Raw genomic sequence first — 21,774 nt, forward strand, 5'->3', positions numbered from 1 at the left:
CCATGAATGCCTTGCTGACAACTTTCCTCTAACTTTTCAGAGATCCTTCCTCCATGTTATGTGTACTAAAACAGTCATACATACATCTTGATAATCTTCTATGCGATATGACATTATTTTCCTATTACCTTTAAGTGAAACTACTGTCCTGAACTTTGAGAATGATGCAGGATTCAGTAAATCTTTTCTGTCATTTTTTAGTGGTGTTTGAAAATATGGTGGCATGCTTTTTAAGATCTTCCTGGCTGTGTTCCCCTCTCCCAGTTCAATCTAGGCCCTTTTCATCTCCTGTCTCTACTCTGCTCATTAAGATTCCTTTCAGTCCTTTCCTCACTGTGGGGTCCTGTCCTTAAAAGGGAGTCTTGTCTTGACAGGTCTACTTGAAGAGTTCACTGAGGTCAAGTCCTCCAGTCTCTCCGTACTTACTGTGGGTACCTTGTGCTCACTAATGGAGAGGACAAGGCCCCAGTTTTAGTAGGCTCATTTGAGAATCTCCTTTTCCAGCCTGTCAGATGCTACCCAGCTCTTACTTTTACTCACACAGGTATCAGTACCAGGCAGGTTGGTGATGTGTCCCTATTCCACTACTTGCAGGTTAATGAGATAACCTTATCACCTTTGGTTTTATTATCTAATTTTTTTCAGAATCATTAATAATACATTATTGTTAATCATCACACTAGGTACTGTATTCTCAAGAGCAAGAAATTTTGATTCAACTTCAAACCCAATGTTAAGAATACTTCCCCAGTGAATAAATGGAGGTTGAGGGCTGGTTTGAACAAAGGCTAGAAAGCTAGGTACTTAATCTTGTGACAGCCCAGTTAGAAACCCCATTAGTCTTCTGACACAAACCTCAATTTTAGGTGATTAGGAGAACTCCAATTATTGTAATTACCTTAAGTAATGTGGCAGGGTACAATGTTAACATTCTACCAAGTAGGTAATGGCCTGTCCACAGTATGTATGTCCTACACAACACATAATGCTAATTGTTAAACATTTATTCTAGCAAAGCATGACACATAAGCAGAATGAGTTGCCAGCCTGAAAGAATGAGGACAAGAGCAATTTTTTTATTTTTTGCTACGATGCAAGATTTTAAGATAGGTAAATGAACAAGGAGTAGGATAAGGCAAAGGATTTAAAAACAAACAAACAAACAAACAAACAAACCACAGCTCAGAGGAAAATTCCTGTAGTTCATCCTAACTAAGATTTAGGCAACAAGAAATCAAATTTAAAAATTTTTTCCAACTGAAAAACATTTCACTGATGGCAATTAAAAGGTGAAATTTAAAGGTCAAGTTTCCAAATTAGAAGACTGCTGCAGTACCTGAGGTAAATGTTATGAGCATCTTTACCAGTTATCACAAGGGTGCAAAGAGCCACACGTTGACTTTTAAAGTTAAGTATCATCACCAAATGGAAACATAAAATCACTGTATACTGACATCAACCAGTGAAATTCTGTTTTTAAAATATTATGTTTGGTTGCCTCAGGTATTAGTTGCATCATACAAGATCTTTCACTGTGGTGAGGGGACACTCTAGTTGTGGGCCCTGTATTGAGCAGTTTAGGCACGTAGGCTCAGTTCATATGTGGCATGTGGAATCTTGGTTCCCCAACTAGCTATCAAATCTGTGTCCCTGCATTGCAAGGCGGATTCTTAACCTCTGGACCACTAAAGAAGTCTCTAAATTATGTATTTCAAGTATTGTTTTATGACTCTTACTTGGTGGTGATATTCAACTGCTTTCAAAAAAACTCCAAGTGCATTTAACATTTCCCTCACAGCAGCCTCAGAATTACCCTAGAAATTAAGTTTCTAGGGAATTCCCCAAGTGTCCAGTGGTTAGGATTTGACGCTTTCATTGTCAGGGCCCAGGCTCAATCCCTGCTTAGGGAACTAAGACTCTGCAAGTTGTGTGGCACAGCCAACAAGTTTCCTTTTCTAGTACAAATAAGCCAGAAAAATTATGACCTCCCACAATCAAGGACTAAGTAAGACTGCAAGTAAACCACCATTCTGGAGGGTGAAAGTGGTAATTTTACATGGCTTTCCACAAGCCATGGAATTTGCAATTACTATGACAGTACCAAGAAGTTATCATTGTCAAATACAGACTTCATACTGTGAATGTACATCCTTTCTTCACGTAAGTGTTTGGTGTACTTACTATCATTTTTTTGCTTGTCCCAATTTATTTTATGGGGTGGCATTTGTGGGAAGGGTTTTTTATATTGGACTACAGTTGATTTACAATGTTGTGTTAGTTTCAGGTATACAGCCAAGTGGCTCAGTTATACATGTATCTTTTACAAATCTTTTCCCATTTAAGCTATTACAGAATATTGAGCACAGTTCTTCCCTATGCTATACAGTAGGTTTTTCTTGGTTACATATTTTAAACATATCATCTACTTTTGGGGCTTGTTATTATTCAATCAAGAAGCTGGGCAACCCTAAGAGATTACTAAGAAAAATCTGATTCCAATTCTTAGAATAGTATTAAAACCATTTATCGTTTTCTACTTTCAAGAATCATCTTTTCTGCACTTTAAAAGCACTGCAAATCAGTTCACTGTTGTCAAACACCTAAAACGTCCTTGAGAAAAATATCTTACATACAGATCATTATAATTAAGACACATTATTTAGAAATTTTTCTCCTAGTAGCCACAGGAAAGTGCTACCCTAACGCCTGTCCTTTTTTTTAACCACTGGGATCCATTTTTGAAGAAACTAACATGTGAGGAGGTAACACAACAATAAAGAGAACTAGCACACAATGTACAACTTTGGATTCATTTGCATAACTGACACTAATCATTACTGAATGATTCTGAAACTTGAGTCCAGTTCATAAATTTACACAATCTCTACTAAAGCTCTCAAGTCAAACAATGGAATACAGTTATTTCTATATATTCCTGGATTCCAAAATAAAATTTTCACTTTAAACTTCATTAACATAGATTTCAAATTTTTAACATCCACCTCAATAAACTGAACAATTAGACCCTTGACACTCACATTTATAAATAATGATTTCAACCATATTTTGAGAACCCAAGATGTTATTTAACAGATAATATTCTAAAATTTTGTCAAAGGATCAATCACAATCTACTACTTATATAGATTGAAACCAGGTGAAGTTAATTTCTCCACCTTCCTTCCCTATTTAAGCAAGTTACAAATTCAGACAGGTCTCTGTACTTCTTGTTCTGAATGTGAAAGGAATATCATTCCACATGGAACAAAGTATATCCCAGAGATTCCAGCTGAAAAGTCAAAGAGAGGAATTTCCTGGCCGTCCAGTGGTTAGGGCTCCTCTCCCCCACCGCAGGGAGCACAGGTTCAATCCCTGGTCAGGGAACTAAGATTCCCTCACGCTGCGGTCAAAAACGAAAAAAAAAACAACTATCTTATGAAAATAAGTCCTTAATAAATAAGATGGCATACTTTTATGCAGGTAGCTGATACATGTTAAAATTATCCAGTGTAGTTAAACATACAGAGAAAGGAGTAACATTTGTTAATAATCAAAATGTTACCTTAGCACACAAATTTCTGTGAACATTCTTGTTTAAATTTACAGAATGGTCACTTTATATTTCAAGTAACTTACAAAAGGGTTAAGTGAAGTTAAGAATTACACCAGTTCTAACTCAAAGTGAATAAAGACTAAGTTACAAAAAAAAAAACAAAAAACCACTTTTTAGTTAATAACTACTACATTTTTAGAAACAGAAGTAATGCTGCTGTCTCCATCATAATTTATAGCTGACAGCTCTTATATGACACATGAACAGGAGGGCTAGATTAGAATCTGGAATTGCTGTGTTAACAAATGGCTTACAATCACCACTGTAACATTTCCCATGTTTTCAGAGGAAAAAAGAAAAAAATAGATGTGAATTTGAACAGTTTTATAGAATATTTACTCATCTCCCCAAAAGCCCCATCATACTAGTAACTAAACAGATGAGCTGGTATCCTAAAATTAGACATAAACCACTGACATTAGCTGTATAGCACAGACACAGACATAGTCTCAAAATCAGGTAAACAAACAACAGCTATTACCACTTATGACATTTTATTGGCATATGACAATTTACAAGGGTCCCTGTTGCATTATACATCACACTGAGTAAGAATCGTTTAGCCATCTACATTCATTCTTATTGGGTATATTTTTACTCAAATTGTAACTGAATTCCCAACACTTGATTTTAACTGTGACAAAAGGGAAAAATAGTAATTCCCAAAAGTAGGCTGCAATAGGAAAAACAAATTATGCTTTTTATATTAAAATTTCTAAGATGTTGAAAAGTGTATACAGCTAAGGACTGAGTCATGGCCTTCTTAAACAGCTTTCTTAATCCTTTCTAGAAATATCCTTTGGTTATTTTTATTTTCCTTCTGTAGGCAAAAGGAAATCTATTAATGCAGGTTATCAAACAGCTACTATTTTCTGGCACTTGTAAACAAATATCCTTACCAAGAGCAACCATTCAGCTTTTATAACATGTCATGAAGTATAGCGTTGAATTGTGGTTTAAAGACAGGCTTCTTTATATGCTTGGCTCTAAAACAAAGATAACAGCCACAATGGCATTCTATTGAAGTGTTTTCACAATCCCCCTTTCCCACTATATTCTAATAGGATACTCTTCCCCTCAATTTTAATACAAGTAACCAAATATGAGTACATGTGGGTTAAAGCAATGCACTTGAACTTGTAACCTGCTGATAGGCCTTAGGTAGCTTTATTCCTACTCCCTATTAAATAATTTCTCAGTAAAGTCCCCTTTCCACTTCTCTTATGTGGAAAAGCAAAACTCCACATTTATAGTCATGTACAGAGATTCAGTATCTAACCAAATAATAGTTAAAATAAAAGCTAAATTTACTTGTATAAAATAAAATGGACGTGAAAATATTCCTGTGTTGGAGATCAAATCCATGTTGCTTTAGCAGGTAATTACGTGCTATGCTGACTATGAGAATATTAGTTATGTCCTGATTAATGCAACATATATTTGTTTTTAGTGTTTCCTTTCTGCTCAATTTCAGAAAAACAAAGTAAGAGAAATCATGCAATGCTTAAGGATCTTAGGGCCATGAACATCACATTTGTTGAGTTTTGTTTTTCTATTTTTCCCCTCATATAGCTGTTAGGTAAATGCCTCTGACTGCAATCAAGGTGCCAGAAGCATCCTAAATCATCAGTGAGCATGAGCGAGCCATACACTTAAAATGCTTGTTTACACTAACACAATAATCATTATCTTTTAATGCAAACAAATACAACTAATTCAGTTGCTGAATTAACAAAATGAATTTGACTACTTTTATATTATGCTCACAGAGCAGACTTAGCACTGAAATTTTACTATTTCCGATATTCATTCCTTCTAAGAGATTTCATCATAAACATAAAGGCAATTCACATTTGAAAGATTATCTTCCTGAAGAACAGAACCCTTGGAAAGAAAAAGAAAAACCCATTTTACAAACTGAAACAGAAATAGTGGAGAAAAAAAAAAAACAAGGTAGATCAATGCTGTGACAAACTTCCTGTCAAATCTTTTTATTGGTGACATTTGGAAAACAAGTTTCTTAAAATACTACTAATGAGCAGTATATTCTGTTTGCCTATTATTCCTTATAGTTAGACTATGAACTAGTGATTCAGCTGTCTAAAAGCTCAAATAAGTATGTGAGATATGACGTCAGGTACACATCTTTTTAACATTATCAAGCTATTCTGCAGAATAACCATACCAATATCAGAATTACAGGCTTTGTTCTGTTTTTCTTTTTTAAGTAAGACGTTCAGTAGGAATGGGGGTTTTGTTTGTATTATTACAAACCAGATTCCTCTCTCAAAGAACTGATATCTAAGACCATGACTCAAACTTTCAAAGAAAACAGAGAACATTGAATTTTGAATGCAAATGGTAAAGGCTCCTAAAAATATTTTTTATAGCCCACTGCTTGCTTTCAGTTTAAGAAAAAAATGTTTTTTTCATACTTTCCAATTTAACTTTTAACAGCTAGTACTTTTGAGCTGTTGGCAAAGCTTCTTTTAGCATCTTAAACATTTGATGAGATGTTAAATTAGCTTAGTTTACCAAAATAACAACTTTTTCCATGGTACACTTCAAAAATTAGTCACCCTACAATGTAGTGTGTGTGAATTAAGGAGAATGTTAAACAGATGTATACAGTTAAAATAATTAGTGTGGTCTCTATAGACAATTCCTCTTCAGGGATTTGTATGTAGAGCTAACGTTTACTTCAGAATAAACATTAACACAAACAGGGAGGGGAGAGAATCAGAACTTTCACAGAGCTGTACTTGACCATATCTTATAGACAAAGCAGAATTACAATGCATGTAACAAAAACAGTAAAAGTATATATTTTTTTAAAAGTTGATAGTTACAAATATGGTACGTAACAATTTTCTACTTTATTTCAGTACAATTTTCAACATACAGTCTACTATTTTTCAAGATATTTGAAGATTCAAAACAAAATTTCTCTAGACTACTTGCAAACAGTAAAATTTAAGTAAAATGCTTACATTCTTATTTGAAAACAAAAATCATGTAAAAAAAAATGGTGGGTGCAAGTTCTGTTCTCTGTTGCAATCTTACTTCAGATTTCCTATTCCTAAAAAAAAAGAGAGAGAGAAAGAAAATAAAGATTAGCAAAGATATGAAGAGTGAAATAATTCAAAATAATCACTGTATCTAAAAATCAAATAACTAACTGGCCCAAGAAATTCACACAAAAGAACATATCAGAACCACTAACAAGTTGAAAATTTCTACCTTTTCTTCTTTGCGTCTGTCCTTCTTTTCTTCATTATTTTCCATGGTCTCTTCTTCATCTTCAACAATCCCGTCCCCCTGGTATTTGTCATGAGTCCACTTTGGACTGCTACCCGACTTTTTGAAGTTAAAGCGCCCTCTGCCACGTTGGAAAGTACCACGACCTCTTCCTCTTTTGGCCCAATAATCCACACCATCATCTCTGTCATCATGCTACAGAAAGGTTAAACAAAGAAAGAAATGTCTTTCTTGTAAGGAATATGATTACATCCCCAATCGTGTTATTGTATAAATCTTCTGAAAATTGGGTATATTAGGTGGGTACTGTTCTAAAATACACAAAACCAATAAAACTGAACTTTTCAACAAAAACATGCTGCATCATGAAAGTAAATAATTACATGCTTAGTAACCCAAGCATTTGAGAGCTGCCCAGACAGTTTTCTGAAGAATCTCAACTGCTAAATTACTGCCAATTATCAAAATTTTTATTGTTCTGCTTTCCATTATTTCAATCTACTATGCATAAATGAGATAATGTAACTGATATTTTCCCCAAAAAATTACCCATCACAAATACATAAAAAAGTATAAAAATGTCATTACAAAATTATCAATAACATTTAGTAAATAAAATAGGTGGTAAGAAGTATCTTTTACATACAGATACAGACTTTTAAAAATTCTACTGAGATAAATCTAAATTAATGTGTATTACCTATTAATCTTCTTGGCAAGGGCACAAGCCAAATCAGGATGGCATGATCCCAGGGTAATACCTCAACTTATTTCTTGTCCACTAACCTAAAATGCTGCAGCTATTACATCCCAACTTTAATTTTTTATTAACTGCATCCAAATAGATTGTTCCCCAAATTACAAATTATTCCATTAACCAAAACAATCTGAAAAAGTGAAAAGTACTTGGCTTTGTGTACAAGTAGATGAGTATTACATCCCAAAGAACAAAACAAAATATGAGAAGTTCTCCTGTAATGTAACTGCTGCCCATCTCAAACAAACTTTTTAAGTTTGTACCTACAAAAAATGGGAATGATGCCCCTTTATGAGACAACAGGTATAATACAAATATAGCTGCCTAACTTATGGAGTACTGATACTGACCAACTGTCCCAAAGTCACTAAACTTTTAAAAAATAATACATAACTAAGCACCTTTTCAAAACAAAGAATGTGCCTTTGTGCATATTCACATAATACAGCTCACCCTCCTACCTGACTTAAAAAGTTCACACATGTAATTAACAGACAGTGTGAAAGAGCCCTCACCAATTTCTTTTCTAATAATCTAGCTTTATCAAACCAGTGAGAGGACCAAAGAATGAACTTAGGAACTATCAAAAATGTACCATTCCAGTATGTCAAAGTGTAACTGTAAACCCCAAATAAACTATTTTAAGATAGTCTGCCCCTCAAAATAATACGTACATACAATGATGTAATTTCAAGCTCCTTTTTGTTATCACAACTCTATAGAATTTATGCTTTTCGTTTGTGGTGTTTACACAGTATTCCATGAATTTGTAGGAAGAAGCAAATGGGTTTTGAAGCAAGAGGTATGGATTTAAATCTTAACAGAAACTGAGTGAACTTTACTTCCTCATTAAAAAAAAAACGAAGACAGTCTTAAAGGAACACAAATGATTTGTAAAAAGTGCCCAGCCCAGTGCCTGACAGACAGGCACTCAATCAAAGGTGGTGATAATATTGCTTACATGGTGCTTATTTCTAAGGATGAGGCACTGGTCTCAGCATTTTCTATATACTTACTCATCTAATCCTCACAACAACTGTAAAATACTAACTCCACTTTAGGAATAAAGAAATCGAGGAACAGAGAAACTGAGTAACTTGCCCAAAGCCACAGAGCCAGTCTTTTCCAATGCCCCTTATGCTCATCATCCTCAGAGTAAGCTTCCCAGCAATCATGGTAACAGTAAATGACTACTAAATGAGGTAGCCAAGAGCTAAAACAGGAAAAGCAGTAACAAAGCTAGACACTCGAGTTAGACTAGCAATTACTTTTAACTATACAATCATCTTATACAATAATCTGAAACTAAACAGCTACATCATCACAACATATCCTTTGTTTCTCAAAGGATATCCCAACAGCTACCGAAGTGACACTTTAATGCTAAGCATACTAGTTCTTTTCCTTTTTTGGACAAGTGGCATGCAGAATACTGGTTCCCTGATCAGGGATGGAACCCATGCCCTCTACAGTGGAGGCACAGAGTCTTAACAATGGACCACCAGGGAAGTCCCTAAAGCAATCCTCAAATTCTTATATGCAAGATTTCAGTCTTACTGTAGACTAAATAACATTAACTACTTTACAGAAGATAAAGGGGATATGAGATATTTATAATATATAATCAAAAATATGTTAACGGAGGCCTTCCCTGGTGGCTCAATAGTAAAGAGCCAATGCAGGAGACACAGGTTTGATCCCCAATTCAGGATGATCCCAAGTGTCATGGCCAACTAAGCTCGTGCATCACAACTAGTAAGCCTGTGCAGTAGAGCCCAGAAACCACATCCACTGAGCTCACAGGCCCTAGAAACTGTGGTCTGCAACAAGAGAAGCCACTGCAATGAAAAGTCTGAACATCACAACTAGAGAAAAAGCATGAACAGCAGTGAAGACACAGAATAGTCAAAAATAAGTAAAATTATTAAAGGAAAATTCCAGTTTGAAAAAAAATGTTAACAAAGGAGGCCATATTAGAACCAAAATCTTCTGAATTGTCTTCTCTTCTCTACAGAATGATCGAGTTTCAAAAGAGTTAATTTACTAAAGCTCCAATCCAAATCTCTGTCCCCACAAGGAATTTTCTCTTCCTCAGATGACAGTAACATGGGGAACTTACCCATTTCAGTACTTTCCCATATGGTCAAACTCTTTACAAATACTCTCAATCCCTCCAGAGAATCTCGGGTTCTAAAGACTACTATGTTTCCTGAAATATTTATTATTGAAAACATTATCTTATCTTTGCATAACTCAAAGTTTAGAGAAGGGAAATTTCAGATAAGAATGCAATAACTGTTACCAAGTACTGGAGGAAAAATGATACATGCTGTTAAGAACCTTTGGACCCCAAGGCATGGGTTCAAATCCTAACCCCACTCTTTCTGGCTGAGTAGTACCTTTGGTCAAGCTGCTCAATCTCTGTACCTCTGTGTTTTTCATCTATAGAAACTGAATAATGGTCCTACCTCAAAATGACTTTACAAGCATGAAAATAAACTGAGCAACTTTCACTCTCAGTTCAAAACACTAAGAATGGTGCCAAACAAAATGCTCAGTAAATGTTATCCATTATTATTACTAAGTATTAAATGTTTCATTACTATGGACAGAATGTCCATACTTATTAATTATTCTGAAAAAAACCTAGAGGAATCTATAGCTTTCAACTTCATTCATTCTGAATTTAAAAAAATTTTTGTATTTCTAGTCTCATCACTGAAAAATACCTTTACAGACTATCCATAAATACACATGTAGAAACAAAAGCTGTCATTCCAATGGCTCATTAATTAACAACCAAAATAATTAATTTGGGGAACTGATTTATATATAAGAAGAAATGTGACATCAATTTTACTTCTAGTGAGCACTAGCCTGTGACAAATGCACATGTTTGTCTTATACAGAAATGAAGAGTTTAAAATACAGTCCAGAATAGCAACATGTAGAATGTTAAATAACACTCATCTTGATTAGTGTAACTAAAGCCTAATTATATGCTAATCAAAAATAATTATGTCCGAATTTAAGACAAAAACTATGATACTAGAAAGAATGTCATAGAAAAGTGAAAGTGTTAGTCACTCAGTGGTGTCTTTGCAACCCCATGGACTGTAGCCCACCAGGCTTCTTCGTCCATGGGACTCTTCAGGCAAGAATACTGAGTGGGTCATTCCCTTCTCCAGGGAATCTTCCCAACCCAGGGATCAAACTGGGGTCTCATGAACTGCAGACAGATTCTTTACCCTCTGAGCCACCAAATTAAATATTTGTAAAATGTTTAAAGTGTTAAACAATTATTTAACTTGTTCACCTCTCAAACAATTATTTAACTTGTTCACCTCTCATTTCCTTAACTTTCTGTGCTTTTACACTTGTTTTACTGTCTGGCATTTTTACAAGCACTTGCTCCTCATTCAAACCTTTGAAAGGTTGGCCTTTTAATCTCTTCTCTCCTGACTGGGTGATATTACTGTGGTTCTATGACTGTATGATGGCACCTAGGTTTTTTTCTCTCTAGATCTGCATTAGCAACTACCTACTGCACATTTCCACTTATTATGTCTTGGGCACTTCCATAACAGAACTTAACCTTCACCTCAAATGAGCTGCTTTCCTCTGTATTCCCTGTGCTTGCAATATCCTTTCTTCTCACTACCAACACCAAACTAGAGGGTCCCTGAATAAGCCTTCATAAATGTGGCTTTCACATTTTTCAAAACTAGTCCCTTAAACACTCAATTATTTCTCAGATTTGTTTGTCACAGCCACGTTTTCCAAACTCTGCTTAACATCCAAATTTACTCAAGTATTACTGTCTTCCACAATTTGGCTCCAGCTTCTTAATTTTCCCGAATTTATACCAGTCATCTAGCCATGTGAGTACTGGAGTTCTCTATATTAGGATGTTTCACTCCTGCTTTTTTACAGCACACCTGCTCATCTTTTAAGCTTAAGATTCAATCCAAACTCCTCTACAAAGTCACTCTTAATCAGTATCTCCTTTGCAATAATCCACTCTTCCTCGGGAGGACATCCACAGTATGTATTTAGAATGTTCTCCATTACCAGTCTCTTAAACCAAGAATTGAAATCCTACGTATCTTTCCATCCATAGCATAAACAGCAGTGTATTAATTCATAAATTCCTATATTAAAAATGAAATGTATCTTTTAAACTTTCTGTAACTCAGTGAAACACCTTTCACTTTCCAGAAATTGTCAAGTCAAGCATAAATTTCTCCTCAAAGGAGCATAGACTGTGGAAACATTATGCATAATGCACTCTGTAAAAATTTAACTTTTCCAGACTCTTGGTCATTAAAGTACTCCAAAAAAGAGGCAAATGGAAATTAATTTCTGAAACAACTACAATGCCCATTCTTCAACCAAAATATATATCTAGTTCAGAATACAGCTATATAGTCTACCATGGCAGATGGCTGGGACATTCAGCTTTATTCAAATACACTCATAGAAAGTCAAATGAAAGAAACTTTTCTAAAAACTCAGCACTACTTTCCTCCTTGCTTCAACAAAACAACTAGTCTTCAGAAATAATCTCTAAAATGTGACTTCCCTGAAAAGTTATGACAAAAATGGATATTCGGTTAATAGTTTTGGTATTTCCTTAAGTTTCTGTAAAGGAAGATAAACCCTCTTCTCCCATGCCAAAGTGCAAAAAATTTCCATCATTACTTAGAGAATCTTTCAGGACCCACCTCCTCTAGCTTCCTCCCTTACAAACTACTTCAGAGAGAAGAGCATCACAAGGAAGCATCAAACTAATGTGTACCTAGCAATTTTTCCATAATGTAAGTTCTCACCTTCCTTTTACTCCAATAAAAGTTAACAACCTCCTGAAAACCTTAATTACATGCGCTGTGGAAGAATTCTTCTCCTTGTCTTTCAATTAAACAAACAGCTGCAGTGATGAAAGGGAAATCTTAGTGATTTACCTTCTTAACTTTACCGTCTTATAGACAGATATGAAGTAGTTTAATGTTCTTCTCTGAATGTGAGTATCAAATCAGGTATATTTTTACTTTACCCTGACCAGTCCATAGGTAATATCAATAAGGTATAAACAGGACTAAAGGGACCCACATGTTCAAAACTTCAAATCATCTGGGTAATGATTTATTTTAAAAGTTTCCTATATTATAGTAAAAACTTCTCATAGTAGTGGATGCCTGTACTCAAATGTATTCACCCAGTATGCTTTGAAAATTAATGCAAACCAAATAAACAGAGATTTCTAACACCCACCAAGAAGTACTTCTTGCTCTTTGGGGTATATTCTGGATCCCATTCCTCTTCCTTCGGTCTCTTTTGAAAAGTAGTATTTGAGTTGTTTGGACCAGTATTTGTCCCAGCAAAAACTCCTCTGGCTCTTCCTCTGCCTCTAATTCGAAACTGATTAACAAAGTTGTTTAGTAATGAAATCAAAAGGTATTAAGTTACATGCAAACTCTAATTTTACTGCAGTAACAAAAAACATTCCCTAATTTCTTCCCTAAATCTCAACTTCACAGCCACTGAGGATGGAAAGGGTGGCCATTTTATACTAGTAAGGAGGGAAAAAATTCTGCCTATTGAAAGCTGAATATGTTAAGAAGAAATGCATAGTCAACCTAAGTTGTCAGAACACTGCACTTTCTTTCATGGCCTGAACTAAAATTTTTAAATAGTTTAAACTTTAAGAAGTTGGTTTTTTCCCTTTTACTAGCCAAAAGAGTTGTCTAATTTCTTTGAATTACACAGGAGTCCTAAGTGTTAACTACACCTATCACCATATGGGCAAAGCTCTTCTCTTTCCCAAATAATCTAATTAATAAACCCTACTAACAACTAACTGGATACTAGCTCAAGTTAGAAATCTGAACCTAGAAATTAAAGAGTCAAGAAGATGCACTACTATGAAGTCATTAAATTTACAATTATAAGAATTTATGGAAACATGGGAATAATAATATATATACTAGGTAGGATAAAAAGTCATGTAATTTCTATGACTGACACACGTATAAAAAAGAACCTGAATAGGCAAAAATGAAAATAGTTGTTAATACAAATGGATTTTTTTGTTTCAAGACATGTTCTTATTAATAAAAAAGTGATTAAAGAAATGGATCTAAATCATTAACTTTCCTTGACTCTTGGGTCTCTAAGCACTATGTACAGTTATTGATTCCAAAGTTAATAAGTTATACAGATGCTTCTAAATCTCAAAATGGCATATTTTCAAAATCAGGCAAAAACATGTATTTTTTACTTTCTATACAAAGGAGGTTATCACCCCAGCTCCAGCTCCTCCTCACTCTCCTTTGCAAATAGCATTTCTTAATAAAGATATATCAAATACCATTTTAAAGGCTACAGGAGTAACGGCTCACACAACAATGACTAAATCATCAGGTATCTTACTTTCCTTATGTACAGTGCTCTAAAGTAAAGTTCTATCAAAGACAGAAAATAATTTTATTACTTACAAAGGTTCCTCGTGGTCGGCTAACTCCTGCAAAGCCTGAGTATTCTTTCAGTTCATGGTGAGTTTTAAATTCTTCTTCTCTTTCCTTCTTACTCTCCTTTTCTTCTCGAGAACTAGGAGAAGAAGGTGATGCTGAAGAGGATGAAGATCGAGAATGATCTTGCTCTCTACTTTTATGTTTACTGAAAAATAAAAGAAACAAGAAAAATGTGCTATTTTAAAAAAAGATTAAGACCGACCCTGCTGTATCTTACAATAAGAGGGATATTTTTCAAGTCAAAGAAACTATCCCCTATTAAAATTATCATGAAACTAAAATGATTGGGTGTTCAACTTTGACATAGTCTGTTTCCATTCTCCTCCAATATTTGTTTTATATCACTACTGGAAAACATGCTATGACCTGCCAGTTAGAAACTAGCAGTCTGGAAACGTCAAGAATATAAAGTTCAGTTCAACACTTTTAACATTTTTTTTTTAAGGAAAGGAAGGGAAGAGTAGGAAAAAGTATGAATGTCCTTAAGGCCATGTTTCAAAATGACTGCAGTTTGTACAACCCTAGGTGAAAACAGTTGATACAGATTGGGCCATAACTCCGTTATTGAAATAAAAGGCATATGACATTATAAATACCAGTAAATTAAAATTAATTATAAATTAAAAAACACGAGTAAAATTACCACCATTCACCTAATGAACAGCAAGAAAAACGATTATCTATGATACTTAGTATTCCTAATATTTACTTGACTCTATCATGATCAATACATGGTTCTACTGCAATACCCGAAAAGGTCATACCTGCGATAACTCTTACCACTTCTAACAGTATCCATGGAAACATTACTTTGAAAGCCTAATACACATTGCTATTTCAAAAAAACTAGTCCTTCCTCCCCCCATCTCTCCCATGTTAAACCACTAGATATCAGTTTAAAATTCTTGTACTCTGGGTGTTATGAGTTGAAAAAGTGCGGAATCAAGCATAACGAACCAAAGTTCTTACACAAACTGTTTCTAGAAATGCACTGCATTGAAGTCCAACCTCCTGATGTAGCCTGGATAATAGGACACATTAATTTGTCATTTTTTTTTCAGTGTTAGCTTGCTATTCCAAAGTTTTTGTCCTCATCCACCATAAGCCGTGTAAAAGACAAATACATTTTTGCTGTAAAACAAATAATTTTAATTGTTTAAATTTAAACATTCGATTACACAGTCAAAATTGAAAGCAATTAAGCTGACAATTATTAAAGGCTAATTAGAAGCTAAAACCTAACTCCGACAGTTTTAACAATTACCTGTCATCTTTGTAAGATTTGTATTCCTTGTAATCTTTTGGAGTTTTTTCCTGCTTTCTTGATCCACTGGATTCCCTGGAGCCCTTGGAATCCCCCCGTTCTTTACTTCTTTCTTTTCTCCGACGATCTATGTCATGCCGAAGATCAGCAGAATCACATCTTAATTTTTTATCTCCCTATAAAAGACAGATGTAAAATACAGATTTCAGGGAAACTATACAGAAAAAAAAAGAAATATATAAAATACCAATTTTTTTTTTTGCCAGTTTCTAAGCTGGCATTTTTAGTAGCAGAAAAGAATGAATGTAACATACTACTTCCATACTTAAGTTTTTGTTTAAAAACGTACTTGCTGTTTTCACTAAACACTTGTGAACACAAGTACAACAGGACTGAAGAAGTAATTAAAAGCTAATTGTCTTCAAAATGTCATAGGTTTCTGTTCAAAGCAATCCATAATAAACTTTCATATGGTAAAATGATATAATTATTTTTCCACTCGGTACATCCTCGTTAATTATCCCTCATCTTTTGAAACAGCTTTTTATATACTTTAACAATGATAGAGATTATACTCAGTTGTGGGTATAGCCATCTGACAGTAAAGTTTAGGGATCCTAAAGTAAATGTTTCTCATTATTTAAGCCTCATTATCATCAAGTTCTTCCCAAATTAGTTGACCAACCCAATAAAAATCACTTTAAAAGTTAAATATTCTGTATTTTCCATAACATGCAAACATAATATGATTAATGAAACCAACTGAGGTTGAACAAGGGTAGAAACAAAGCCAGAAAGATTCATTCCCAATCCTGTACTCAGTATCTGGGCCATATACTGCCCTTTCTCAATTCAGGTATTGCAACGGACATTAGTTTAACTGGGTCACAATTCACCTCCTTCTTGTTCCATTGCTTTTTCAAATACTATATAATTTAGGAAGATGGAAAGAGGCATCTAGGAATGAAGAAAAATTATACATCAGTAAGATGCTAAGCAATGTGGACATCCTTGCTAGTATTCAACAATACGAAGTACTTACTCTGGGAAGTCTAGCTACAATGTTCATAAACATTCCTAAAACTGGAAGTATATGTCCAAATGGTATCAACTACTCACCTATTTGCTCCCACAGTTATGAGAAAATCTAATCAAGAGCAAAAACTTTATTGCCAAGCTCATGGGTAACAGTATAGGTGGAAGTACTTTGTAAACACCAAACTATATATGTAACTACACACTACTACATGTATGTTAATTGTTCATTCAGATAGGAAGATAAAGGATAAAAAGCAATGTCTTTTCCTCTTATCCTTCCATTAGTTATCACAATTTTCTCTCCTCTAGATCAAAATCTGGTCTGAATAATGAAGAGAGAAGACAGACACTCACTCTGTCAGAGTACAAGAATAGACTAAATTGTGGGCAAAACAAAATTTATCAACATTGAACCCAAGACATTGAAAATAAAAGCCAAAATTAGCATTCACTTCTCAGAATCTGCTTTACCAAAATCAATGTGCCCCAAGCAAAGAAACCACTTTCTAAGCTCTAAATTTCTTATTTAATAAATTAATAGCATGCCTAATTAAAAAGCTTATAAATGAAAGCCTTAGTAATAGTTTCTAGTTATAAAGTACAAATGTTATCTTAACAGTCCAATTATTCAACTCTGCAAAACAGATGTATTCTCATTTTTCTTATCAGAAAACCAACATCCAAAAAGCTAATCACATTCCTATTATCAAGATAGTACTCAGTAATGGCCACGACTGGAACCAAGTAATACCCGTTCCAAGTCCCTAACCTTCTCATTACAACAGACAGTTGCTCCCTTTTAACCTTGCTCGACATTTCAACTAGAATGCTATGGCCTGTCATATAGACTAATCTACCTAGGAAATATCAAATTGTCAATTAAACAGAGTCCCCTTAATGACTGAATCCCATTCTTAAAAGTCCCCCGACCCCAATGCCAGTCATTCAGACTCCTTTCTCAAGTTTAAAAGCTTTCTTCCCCCAAATCTACAAATACTCCAATAGTAACAGTTTTTATTCCAAGTGTTCATTTGTAAACCAGTTCTTAGAATGCTTATTTCTTAGTCCAGATCAAAAATACCCAGTAGCATGGCGATTACTTCTTATTCTCTCTTTGAAGAACCTAAAGATATTAATTTAGGCACACATAAATCAAGGAATATTTATTCTGGATCATCCATTTCACCTCTAACAGAAACCTTTATATAATGTGTATCTTTCCTATTATAATTTTCCTGTCTACTCACTGATTCTTTGCCTTTTTCTTAGAAATACTTTTTTTCTTTCATTAGCATTTAAATTAATTATTCTTAGTTTAACTTATAGTAAAGGGTGAGCTTAATTTTTTTCTAGGAAGAAACACTACATACACACTAACACAGATATATATATATATATAAATATATCTATTTACAAGTTATAAATAGATGATGTCTATAAACATTTTGCCTAGACAAACTGCTTATTAGAACAACAGCATTAACGAACCAGAAGTTAACTTGGGAAAGAAAAAGTGCATTCAAAACATACCTTTTGATTTTCTTCTTTAAAAACTCTCTCTTCCCCTGCTAAACGGGTATGCTTCCTCAGGGCACTTGGAGAGATGTCAATTCTCCTTAATGTAAAATAAAGTCTATTTGTAGTCACATTAATTTTATGATTCTACAAATTCCTAAAATTTGTCCATTTTTGTAAAGGGAATACCAGACAGTTTTTTCTCTCCCAGTTGACTAAATTTAGTATAGCAAGATTATTAATCTAATTCCTAATAATTAAGAAATAAAAACTGTATTTATTAAAAATAAATTAAAATGCCTCCAATTATTTATGTACAAAGGAAGCCTGATCTTTTAAGATATCAAGCTTACTTTAATCATCAAAAAAGAAAAAACTTTTTTGATTAAAATTATCATTTAAGTATCAGCATATAATACATCAGTATCAACGACTACAAATAGGATTATTTGCTCTTAAGTTATCTCCAATATTTTTACATATTCAGTATCTTTAGTTTTATTCTGTGCCTCTCCTTGAGTTCTTAAGCTACTGTCAGTTGAATCTTCTCAGTGCCTCTTCAACAGTGACCACCAAAACCATACCTACTATGTATTAAGCACTGAATTAGGTACTTTACAATTAATACTAACTGTCACCATCATCCTGCAAAACAGGGTATTTTATTTGTTATTCTTATTTGTAGATGGAAAAAAAACATTCAGAGATTAAATAACTTTTTTATCACAATGCAATTAAGTGAGAGCAAGGAACTGAAAATAACTACCTGATTTCAAATTCACGATCTTTTCACAAGGAACAATTCTATCTCACCAAGCATTTTTATTTTACAAACTTACTCGAAGTGAATAAAATTCAAGGGTTACTTACTCTAAGCATCCAACCCCCTCCCAAAAGACAAACTGGTAACTATTTAATTCCAAACTGGGAAGTGATAAGAGTGAGTATTTTAAGTTCTAACAACCAGTTTTAACCAAATAAACTGAAAATTAAAAAGAAATGGTAAACTGAAAACTTTCATTTGAGTCATGATACCCATATAGTTTCATGTATCTTATCTATAGCTTCAACATGAACTTGTTTAACAGTGTCTTCCTATCAAAACATTTTTACATGCCCAGTATACATACCTGTGTATCTCAGGGCTCTTTTGCCTGGCACTATGTTCTTCAGTGGCTTTCTGATACGAAGTGAACCTCTCGTTTAGGGTCATTGAAGATGATTTGAAGTATTGCTCTGTTGATTTAGGAGAAACACTGCCCAATTAGTTACCTTTACCTTAAGAGGAATTTTCAATTGTGACAGAAGGGCATGTAGCCGGTGAATAGAAAATAAAAATACTCAAGAAACCTAGTAGAAGAGAATTAAGTGTTACAAAGAACTCCTACCCTGTCCCACGTTAACTTCTTGTACCTCAACAGGTAACTGATGCAAAGTTCCTCACAGGTCTCTGTCAATATTACATATAATCCAAGAACAATAAATATACTAAATCAAGAGTCTCTCTCTAATTCCATTTCAATAACACACTACACTTCCTCAAATAAAACAAAAAGCAGCAATAATATGTGAATGTCCTTAAGCCTTGCCAATATGAACCAATGAAGTTAACTTCAAGTAATCATTTGCAGAAAATGAAAATCCTAAAATAACTTGCAAAGCTTATTTTAATAAACTAATAAAATTATTTTGGCAAGAACTATGTTGTTAACAAAAACTGGATTTAAGAAGAAACTGAATACTGGCACTTCAATTGGAAAAATATTTTTTACATCAATTAACACTAATTGCTCCAAAAATCTGGCATCTTGGCAAACCTGACAGCACATTTGATATTACTGTCTTGTCTTTTAACAATTTTAAAATTAGTAATATCAACACCAATTCTTTTTTAAACCATTTCAAGATATGCTGTTGATGTAATATAGAAAGACGTATAAAGTCATGAAATGTTACATTACGAAGCAAGCTATCTGCTTAACAGGTCAACATACATCTGTGTCAACTTACCGCCCAATATCCAGCACATGTCTCATAACCAATCATTAAAACTTGAAATGGCCACTACCAGGGTAGTGCCTCAATCATAATTCCATGAAACCCAGGAATTTGAGCTAGCAACTCAGTTTTTATGCCATTTTTGCCAGGAAGACAGAAGATTCAACTTTGCCTGTATCTTTCAACAGCTATTTTACTTTGAAACATGGATTTGCCATTTCAAAACATATTCCAGGACCTAGTTACAATGAAAAAGAAAACATCACTGGGCATTTTCAGCTCTATACGAAGTAAGAGCTGTTCAGATCGGTTGCACAATACCAATAATGAAACATAACTACAGTTCTTTTCTTTAAAAAAAAAAAAAAGAAAAGGAAAAAGGAAAAATTTATCAAAACCTGATCTCAAAATTCAGCAATAAATTGTAAAATGTAGAGACAGGTAAAAAAAAAAAAGTGAAAAAAGAAAAAATGTTAATGTTTCATATTCTATGCACCACAGTAATATGGTCATAAATTGGTTCATAAACCTAGTTATAGCCAAATAGCAAAACTCTTTTGTTACTACATTTAAATAATTACAGTAAAAAAGAAATTCATTAACTCTTCACTATTTTGAAATATCAAGTACATTATGAATTCCTGAGTGACAAGTTTCACCTATGAGTTGTTCTCAGGTCCAAAGACAAACTTTTCAAAAACAGCTTTTCAGAGCAACAGCCACGGAGACTCCTGGGTAAGAAACCTACTTCACGGTAAGCTCCCTTTCAAACACAAAAATAAAATAATAACATCTATTTGCCCAAAAAGTCGCAAGCTAAAATCTTTGAAAATTATTAGTAACTCTGGAACTAAAATTAGACACTGGCGAAAAGAGAACATCACTACTTCAGTTGAAAAGAACATCCTTCATCATCCCCAGGACCTCAAGCAATGTCATCATTATTATCCTTAGTCACTCACTACTCACGGTATCACTACTTACCTAACATACTTTTAAATTTCTTGAACTTTTTTCCCCCCTTTAAAAATCCTAATAAAGTTTTCTGATTTATCATATAAAAAAGTAAAATATTATAACAAATTAAGTAATACAAAATTAACACAGAAACACTGTTTTCCCCTCCCACTGGTTTCAAGTTTCTTTAAAGGTTAAAAAGAAATTCTTTATAATAGTAACAACATTGCACCACTTTGTTATAAATCTATGCCAAGAGTACATTAATACAAGTCTTATGAATGCAATCAAAGATAATCTGCAAGCACTCTGAACTTCAAAGACAGTATTATGGCACATTTCAAAGACTTTCAGCACTGTATAAATCTGTATCATTTTTTATCATGATACAGATTTTCAGGGTATGTTTTAATTTTACTTACATTTCACTTATTAAAAATCACTTTATTAAATAGGTGTTAATGTTAACAAGACTGGTATCTCATTTATGAAGTGCTATTTATACAAAATTTTAATAGAGACTACATAGAGCCCTAGGGTGCATTATTATTATGCATAGCTGTTAATTTTTTTTTACTTGCAAGAAAAATGTAATTCACAATACTAAACATACCTTTAACATGATGAACCAAGGACACAATGTGTTGAATAAATGATTCAGATGTGCTTTTGCTGGCCTGTGGCAACTTAATGTGGTCAAAGATGGATCGGAATTCTTGCTCCTTCTTGACAGAATGGACAAGTGTACTAGCAAGCAGTCTGTCTTTAGTCAAGGAAGCAGGTCTGGAGCATATCGGTAACAGACAGACACATACAAACAAAATATACCATTGGTTTGAATATG

At 33.9% G+C, this 21,774-nt stretch overlaps 1 protein-coding gene across 9 annotated transcripts in view; it reads right to left on the reverse strand.

Annotated features, from left to right (window-relative positions):
- Window positions 1-4,090: 4,090 nt before the first annotated feature.
- Window positions 4,091-21,774, reverse strand: part of BCLAF1 (BCL2 associated transcription factor 1) — a 32,831-nt gene continuing 15,147 nt past the window's right edge. For 4 of the 9 annotated variants that reach the window (XM_055535710.1, XM_055535714.1, XM_055535709.1 and 1 more), the window contains exons 6-13: window positions 21,544-21,713; window positions 19,106-19,211; window positions 17,991-18,075; window positions 15,423-15,598; window positions 14,123-14,303; window positions 12,900-13,046; window positions 6,854-7,066; window positions 4,091-6,692 (exon numbers count right to left, since the gene is read on the reverse strand). In XM_055535710.1, the coding sequence (XP_055391685.1) occupies window positions 6,687-6,692; window positions 6,854-7,066; window positions 12,900-13,046; window positions 14,123-14,303; window positions 15,423-15,598; window positions 17,991-18,075; window positions 19,106-19,211; window positions 21,544-21,713 (1,084 nt within the window). In that variant the 3' untranslated portion in view covers window positions 4,091-6,686. Of the gene's footprint in view, window positions 6,693-6,853; window positions 7,067-12,899; window positions 13,047-14,122; window positions 14,304-15,127; window positions 15,290-15,422; window positions 15,599-17,990; window positions 18,076-19,105; window positions 19,212-21,543; window positions 21,714-21,774 lie in introns of those variants that run through there. The other 5 variants (XM_055535712.1, XM_055535716.1, XM_055535711.1 and 2 more) reach the window with 2 other exon arrangements.

Source organism: Bubalus kerabau, chromosome 9 (genome assembly GCF_029407905.1).
Source record: "Bubalus kerabau isolate K-KA32 ecotype Philippines breed swamp buffalo chromosome 9, PCC_UOA_SB_1v2, whole genome shotgun sequence".
Classification (NCBI taxonomy): domain Eukaryota; kingdom Metazoa; phylum Chordata; class Mammalia; order Artiodactyla; family Bovidae; genus Bubalus; species Bubalus kerabau.